At 42.0% G+C, this 8,448-nt stretch overlaps 1 protein-coding gene across 1 annotated transcript; it reads right to left on the bottom strand.

Annotated features, from left to right (window-relative positions):
- Positions 1-590: 590 nt before the first annotated feature.
- inab (internexin neuronal intermediate filament protein, alpha b) lies at positions 591-5,555 on the bottom strand. The gene is made up of 3 exons (XM_040145189.1): positions 4,367-5,555; positions 3,709-3,833; positions 591-3,485 (listed from the first exon to the last, which is right to left on the bottom strand). The coding sequence occupies exons 1-3, from the start codon at positions 5,411-5,413 to the stop codon at positions 3,185-3,187; spliced, it is 1,473 nt and encodes a 490-aa protein (XP_040001123.1). The 5' UTR covers positions 5,414-5,555; the 3' UTR covers positions 591-3,184.
- Positions 5,556-8,448: the final 2,893 nt, after the last annotated feature.

The following is an 8,448-nucleotide window of genomic DNA, read 5'->3' as shown; positions in this document are numbered from 1 at the left end:
CCAGAGCTTGATATAGAATAGCTTGTTATAATCGCGCGCTCATATACTACTACAGAAATCTACCACTACAGAAAGAATATTGTTTTACTCGTTCTATTACAAATCTTATAAACTTATCATCTTTAATCGGTGGTGGAAAAACGAAAAAATAGTAATACTACAGTGTAGAAATACACTGTTACGAGTAAAAATTATATTATAATCATATTACATTTTTTGATTTATTAGATTATACTTTTTTTATTAATCCAAATATGCAAAGTATCATCAAATAAATGTAATGGAGTAAAGTACAATATTTTCCTCAGGAATGTAGTTGAATATAAGTACAAAGCAGAAAAAAACAGAACTACTCAAGTAAAGTAAGTCAAAATTGTATAGTGTCATTAATCATCAGAGCATTGATGTGTTGAAAGAACTAATAGATAATGTGTGTTTGATTTATCACGTAGACTGTATGATACAAAAGATTTCTTTTCTACCCTCTCCGGTAGGGTATCCTTTCCTTAAGCGTGTGTAATGAATGTTAAAAAAAAGAACAAAAAAACCCACATACACAATGAAATCATGTGCACCTCAGTAATGTCAAGTCTTTATTGATATGGTGTCATACATCAAGACATAAGTAGTATTAAGAGTAAAGAGAATAGCATGTCATCTACATTCAATCCCTATGCCTTTGTAGTCATGGTAGCTCTAATAAGCACTAACAAAGCGATAACAAGGATTCAACACCCTACTCAACAGAATCAGACACATCGCACACATGGCCAGAAATAAAGCTGCTGGTGTTTTAAGGCATTTTACATCCTACAGTATTTGTTCTATGGCTAAATCTTGCCTCTTGGTTTTGGATTGGTGGCATACTGCACCATATTTTCTGTACTGTAATGCTTGCTTTTGCATGAAGTGATGCTGCATGCGCGCTTAGAAAAGTTTGGCAGTGCTGTAGAAGTAGGAGTGACGTTTTTCTTCAGACACCCATGAAAATTCTTTTGGTTTACAGTGGAAAGATAAAGGCTTGACATTTGCAACCATAAACCATTCATCCATTGTTATAGCTGTTTACTACAAAATGCTGCTTTTATTTATAAGTTCTTGTACTTCTGAGATTTTTATTCTGCTTGACACGGGAATTCAGTATTCATAAAACAACTTTCAGATTTGATGCCCCCCCAAAAACATTCCAGTTATTATAGGCCACTGTTAAGAGATACAAACACATGTACTACAGTACTAAGATACTTATCACAAGCCTCAGGTAAAACAACAGGAACCCAATCCAGAACAGTCTGCCACACAATCAGTAGTTTTCTTTTTTCATTCTTAATGTGAGTGCAGTTTGTCAGGGTATGGCTCGCCATGACTAACAGCAAGAGAATAAGATAGCTGTGTTAGAGTTGGCAGTGCACAGGCAGAAAAACAAGCTACAAGTCTTACATACTGAAGGATTTCTACTGGTGAGGTCGTACTACAACAGACGTTTTATCCAGTCATGGCCACGGTTAAGAAGAGAGAGGCCAAGATGCTTCAAACACATCGTGGTCTGGTGGGTTCTGACTGAACTTGTGATGTATTTTGAGCTTTGTTGACTTGGTTTTCTTCAGGCTGAGTGATACGGTATGGATCCTGGGTCTTAAATGTGCTTCGAGCATCATAAATGGCACATGGAAAGTGGTGATAATATGCATACAATTCATTGCACCCAGATGGATCATACAGAATCTTGTGCATTTGAGCTAAAGCATAATTTACAATTCAGTCTCCGACTGACTGGACTGCATCGAGAGAAAAACTCTTGTTCTTTCTTGTCATATTAGCTGCATTTTGCCTCCTTTACAGCATTTTTTATTAAACTTCCCTTTTCCCTTGTATCCTTCACAGCACGTTGTGCCAACTGTTCATCATTATTGAATTAGGTATTTTACATTCCTATTTGAGTGCCTTAAAGAGGAGTTTTCCTCCTTATCTTCACAGCAGCGACAGCAGAGATTTGTAGCCCATCTCAGTCCTAAGATTTATAACAGTAGTCTCAAATCTGGCCTACAGCCTAACCAACAAACGTCTAGTACAGTTATTAATGAGTGTGCATGATGATGCGCAACATGGTCAATGGTGAAAAGGAAGGCACTGGCCAACCTTTGAACTTTGAACGATGGGCTGATGGATTCCATGCAAGCATGACATGTACATACATCATGCAAATTATGCTCGATTAATACATTAGTTTTCATGTTTGCTTCAAGTCTTCATCTCTTTTAAAAAGCTACAGTAATCCACTTTCGATAATTAAACTTCACCGTGAAGTTTAAAAGGGTCAGTGCTCGCCTGAGGATTTTCATCCTCTTCTATGCTGTTGTCATGCAGAGCTGACTGAGTCACAGTCAAACCCCTGATGCACTGAGTGTGATCAGAAATATTGTGCAAGAAGAGATTTAAGCAGACACTTTGTTTGGAAACTCCGTTTTTACTGAGGAGACCAAAAATAATGGCTCAGGAAAACATCATCATATATCATTGTTTCTTTTGGCTGGTTACTTATAATTGTAGACTGTGTGCTTTTCTCACTTAACTGTCGACATCATGTAAGGAGATTTTATTTGTTTTGTATAAGCGGATGTAGCGAGAGTAACCAATACCAGCGGATGTATTTTGAATCTTTTGTCCTTTAAGTGCACAGAGTAACACCCACACACACATGCTTCATCTGGAATGTGTTGAGAGTATCTCACAGCTTGTGATAGTAGTGCATGACCAGAGTTATCGTCTACTGTGTGTTGGTATTACATGTTGTTGCTGCTACCTAAGTGCTTGTTATTGTTTGATGTTGAGTTTCTGAAAGAGAACAAGAGAGAACGGGTGTACCGTGGTTTCGTATAGAGTGATGGTTACAGTAGAGCTATACTGGATTTCCTTTGGGGAACACACGTGGGGGGCACAAAAGGTACAAGGAAGAATCAACCAACATAAAACAAACCTATCAACACTGCACTCTATTTCAGATGTTAGAAACCTTGGCAATCTCACTATGCTTATGAAAACAAGGCAAAGCAGGGCTATCATCGTAGATCCCCACAAGTGCTTCAAGTGTTAGGCTCAAGGTTTGTTTTAGGATGGGAGAGAGGAGAGGATTTGGAGGACAAAGGGAGGCTTTAGGGATCAAGAACAGGCTTACAGGAGGCTCTTAGTTTTTCTGATTGGTGGGAATATCGCTGGAGTCTTGCTGCTTCTCCATCTTCTTAGTGGTGACCACTGTCTCCTCATAAACCTCACGCTGGGACACCTTGCCTCCAGATTTGTTCTGCTGCTGCTGCTGCTGCTGCTGCTGCTGCTGCTGCTGCTGATCCTCCTCCTTGCCCTCCTTCTTGGAGCTCTTGCCAGAGGTGGAGTAAATGCGGGTCTGGTAGTTGTAGCCTTGCCCCATACCAGCGCTTGGATAGGTGATGCCTGTCCCGATGCGGGTCTCCTCCCCTTCCAGGAGTTTCCTGCAGAGAGGGCGAAAAGGGAAGGGTTTTTTAAAGAATAAGTAATCAGGTACAGGGGAGGAGATAACATCAAAAGAAAGTGTAAAGCCATTTAACAAGGGAGAGATGTTCCCCAGCAGATATATGTACATTTATGTCTTTAAATCAGGCTCTTTCACTTCTATATTATAGATGTTACTGTAATGAACAATATGGGGGTTGTCTTTGAAAAAAAAAAACCTACCTGTAAGCTGCAATTTCAATATCCAGTGCCATCTTGACATTGAGCAGATCCTGGTACTCCCTCAGGTGACGAGCCATCTCGCTCTTAGTGGTCCTCAGGTCATTCTCCAGCTCTGCCATATTGTCCTAGGGACAAAAGGGCCAGGGATCAACATTTCCTAGCAAATATTTTGGCTTTTTTTTTTTTTTTTTTTAAGGTGCTTGCAGAGGAATAACTGCAGCACCACATGCGAGGACCTCCCATTGTTAATCCGTGCACTGTGTAGTTGGGGGTTGGAGTCGTTTATGAGCAAAATGGGTTGAAATGTTCGTCATGTGAGCATTTTTCTTTGGGGAATGCTGAATCGCAGGCAGCACTTGTGTAAAATTACTCATTTAGAGCATATGCACTCAGTGGGCGTTGTCAGATGCAGCTGCTGAGCTTTCTCGGGGGAATGAATTTCAGCACCACGGACAGAGCCCGGGCGACGACAGCTGCTCCCGGTTTTACTGTCGCTCTGACATTATTATAGTTCTTAAGAAAAAGCAAACAAACAAACCGCTATACTGCGTATTCGTTTCAGTGTAAGTAAACTCTTATAATACTGAAAATAAATGAGCGATTTTCCATATTATGCTCCTTTTGATATGAAGTTAAAAGGTCATTAAAACGGTATTACCTGATAGTTTCCAATCTCCAAATTGTGCCTATCCTCCATCTCCCGGAGCTGCTTTTCCAGAGACTCGTTGGTTCCCCTCAGACTCTCTATCTCGATGGTCTTGGACTGCAGCTGCCTCCTGAACTCGTTCACTTCTTCCCTACTGGCGCGGATGGCCTCGTTACTCCGGTTAGCCTGCTCGGACAGGTCCGCAAACTTGGTCTTGTACCACTCCTCGGCGGACTGGAGGTTCTTGGACGCCATGGACTCGTACTGGCCGCGGATCTCTTTCAGGGCGGAGGTGAGATCCGGCTTGGACACCTCCATCTCCACAGACACCTGGGCAGCCTGGATCATGTCCGTCAGCTCGGTCACCTCCTCTTCGTGCACCTTCCTGAGGAAGTTGATCTCATCCAGGAGAGATTCCACCTTCTTCTCCAGGTCCAGGCGCACCATGGTGGCATCATCCACATCTTTCTTAAAAGCCTTCAGGGTGGCCTCCGCCTCCTCCCGGCCGCGGAACTCCTCTTCGTATTTTCCCCTGACTTTCTGCAGGTCGTCTTCAATATTGTCCCTCTCGATCAGCAGCTGGGACTTCTCCCCGTTCAGTTCCTCGAGCTGGGAGCGCAGTTCGCGGATTTCTTGTTGGTACAGCTCAGCCAGGCGGGACGGCTCGGTCTGCCTCTGGCGCAGAGCGATCAACTCCGTCTCCAGCACTTTGTTGTGCTGCTCCAAGTTGCGCACTTTCTCGATGAACATTGCAAAGCGGTCATTGAGACCCTGCATTTGTTCCTTCTCGTTGGTGCGGATGATTTTGAACTCATTGTTGAGGACGCTGCTCTGTGTCAGGTCGAAGGTCTCCAGTGGCATAGGCGAGAAGGAGCGGCCGGACTTTCTGCTGTACGAGCCCAGGGAGGAAATGTTGCCCCGGGATAGAGAGGAGGACCGGTATCCTCCCCGTGACGACACGTTTATCGGCACCCGCGATGGAGAGGACGCATAACGGGGAGAATCGCCGAAAATCCTCCGGTAGGAGGAGGAGGAAAAGACTTCAGATCCGTAGCTCATCTTGGCTTGTATGGAGTCGGAGCAGAGCAGTGGGTGCGTCTCCTTTTTATAGGGGGACCAACCCAATCACTAATTAATGCCCCTTGGTAACATCCGCACGGATCCGTTCCAGATGGGCCAGGTAGTCCCCTTTCTATGCGAATCTGTGGTTAATCTCGTGCTAGATAGGGAGATAACAAATAAAAAATAGATAACAAATAGTTTACATGAATCCTGGTATCAGTCCAGATGTGCGCAGTTGGCACTGGTCTTTGTGTGGAGCAGATGGAACTGTCCTTTTTGGCGCAGTGGTGATGCGTCAGTGTTCGGTCGCTTGTTGCACATGTGGCCTACACGTAAAAAAATAAAAAATAAAATAAAATAAATAATAATAATGAAAAGCTCCACCAGAAGCAAATCTTTAAGGTGACCCTCAGCCTACTTTTAGTGTTTCTATAGCTGAAAAAACGATTGAAAACCGGGATGCACCCCTTGCATTTCTACAAGAATTCCAACCTAAATCCAAATTCACGTCAAGTAACAGTGTTGATTTTAGGTAGAATGATGATGGTGCACTTTTCCTCTTTCTGCACTTTTTTTGACAGTGCATATTTGCAACTGGTAGTTGGTAACTGGTAATACTACCTTCATTCGTGTTGTCTAAAACATTGCAGTGACACAATCTACAAAAGTCCTGCTCCATCGGTCGTATTTTAAATGGTGGTGTATGAACTTTAAACTTCTGTTTCTATTTAAAACAATCTATCCTGTGTTATATAAACCATTACCTGTAATTCCTTAAGTGTCCAACAAACGTTAGCACAGATTAATCAGGTTTTACTGGAAATCGTCCACTTCCATTTGAAGATGTATTTGTTCATGCCAGCAGCAAACTGCATCTCATGCACTATGGTGGGCCTACGTTTTATGAGCAGATTACTCGTTAAGAGTTGAGATTTAAATCTGCAAGAATAAAACGTTCATGAGCTTAAACTATATTCAAAGCTACTCTTAGTGGTTGATAATCATTTATTTTGTTTGTTGTAAGTTTGGTTAAAGAGAGACAGCGTCCCACTGACAGGCCTTTGCTGCCCTCTGTCGTCAAATCCCTACACACTGCAGGCACACACGAATATTCAAAATGTGAAGTGGGTTAGGGCTACTTGGTTGAAGTTGTTCAAGTACATGAACCATATGAAAGTAACCCAAAGTATACGAAGACTGCTGGAGATTTGGATGAATGCACGGATGAGCGTCTGTACATAGACTGATTCACAGATGTACGGGTCAGTTTCCCATGGAGGAAGCGTATGGGCACATTGAAAAATAATGTATCATCCCTCTCTGAACATTCTGCAATACATTCAATGGAGCCTCAATAGCTCAGGTAAAGACAGACCTCCCTGGGACTTACTCACTCTTTTATGTCCTATTTCATGCCGACATGAGCATCATAGTTCAGTTTAGGAGCTGCAAGCTAAAAGTGCCTTATAATTAGTCCAGACACATTATAATTATACAGAATGTTCGAGCTGAGCCGCTTGGATGCCCCACAAGGGCCCCTTGAGATATTTTGCCCTTCTCTCAAAATCTATGACAAAAAAATGCCGTAAATTCCACAAAAACAATAAAATGACGCCCTGCACGCCAAAGTAAATAAAGTTGTGGCAGAGGAGGCACGTAGTTACATGCAGGCAAGTATTTTTAACTGAGAGGGTTTTTTTTTTTCAGTCTATGCTGCTTTTTCCTTCTCTTGCACTACAATGATTCTGTACCAATGCTAAGATGATTCTGCTCAGATGTTTGTGTCCTACAAACCTTATCAAAACAGGATATGATGTTTTTAAGTGTTCTTGAGCAAAAAAGTTTGGGAACCTTTGTCCTAACCTAAAGTATGTCAAGAGGTATGTCAAGGATGGAAGTAAAACACTTTTTTTTTGGTTGTTGCTTAGTATTTTTAAAAGTTTTTGAATATATATTTTTTTAAATTCCCTTATTTTACTGATGGTGCAGTCCATTTGGAAAGTGATACATTTTCAACTGCTTTGGCACTCTACTCCAGCGGATTGTGTCTCAAATGAAACAATGACTGAGGTTAATGTACGGATTTTTAGCCCTGAGGACGCTTGTTCGAATCCATGGGGTAAACAGACTCATAATCTTTTCCTGTACCGTATAGTCCCCTTCATTTTCGAACACTATGGAAGATCAACAACAGTGTCTGCACTGTTTAGTGAATATAGCCTCGTATTAAAGCTGGAAGTCACCACAGTAACCTCAAAGTCCTTAGTTTATTCCAGACCTACAGCTAAGAATGTGTCATTGTCCAAAGACTCATGGGCTGCAGTGTAAATACACTCGCTGAGATGACCTACTGTCACTGTATAATACCCAGTGGTGGAAAGTTAGAGTAATTCCATTTTATGCAAAATTAAATTACCTAATAAAAAGTCTTAAAATTAAATCAGCTCTTTATCCAGTTTTCAAAACTCCAAAATCAATGAATATTCAAACTCTTTTCATTTCAGCAGTTTAACTGCTGAGACACGTGATGCCTCCTACTTCACTGAAAAGTCCATTCTCATCGTATGAGCACTGGAGGTTTCAAGTTCCCACATCCCACTCGTGTAAGCTGCATCTGGTACCGTGCACGTTTTTAAACTGGGATTTGATATGAGCACAGAAAAACTTTCCTCCTTCAGCAGGAGAACGTGGAAAAAGAGCTCTGCGCACACATCATTCTGCTCAGGGAAGGTCCAACATCCAAGTGAAGCAACAATAGGCGTGTGTGTGTGTGGGGGGGGCATTTAAGAAAAGGATCTGAGCATTTCATCCACCACTGATGATATCCATAACAGAGTAGCTACAAATGTTGTCAAATAATGCATGTAAGCAATCCGTGGCTACCTCTGTGCACTTGCAGTTTTCCATTCGCCCAAACACTCCAGACCTGACAGTTCAGCCTTGTGGTTCCTGTCGTTTAAGTTAAGTTGAACCAATATCTGCCAGTGATGTGACAGCACTTCAGCTTGGGTAGCTCACTGAAGAAATAAACG

The sequence above is a fragment of the Xiphias gladius genome, chromosome 15, assembly GCF_016859285.1.
Source record: "Xiphias gladius isolate SHS-SW01 ecotype Sanya breed wild chromosome 15, ASM1685928v1, whole genome shotgun sequence".
Taxonomy (NCBI): domain Eukaryota; kingdom Metazoa; phylum Chordata; class Actinopteri; order Istiophoriformes; family Xiphiidae; genus Xiphias; species Xiphias gladius.
Note: the sequence above shows the minus strand (reverse complement) of the source record. Positions and strands in the feature narration are given on the sequence as shown.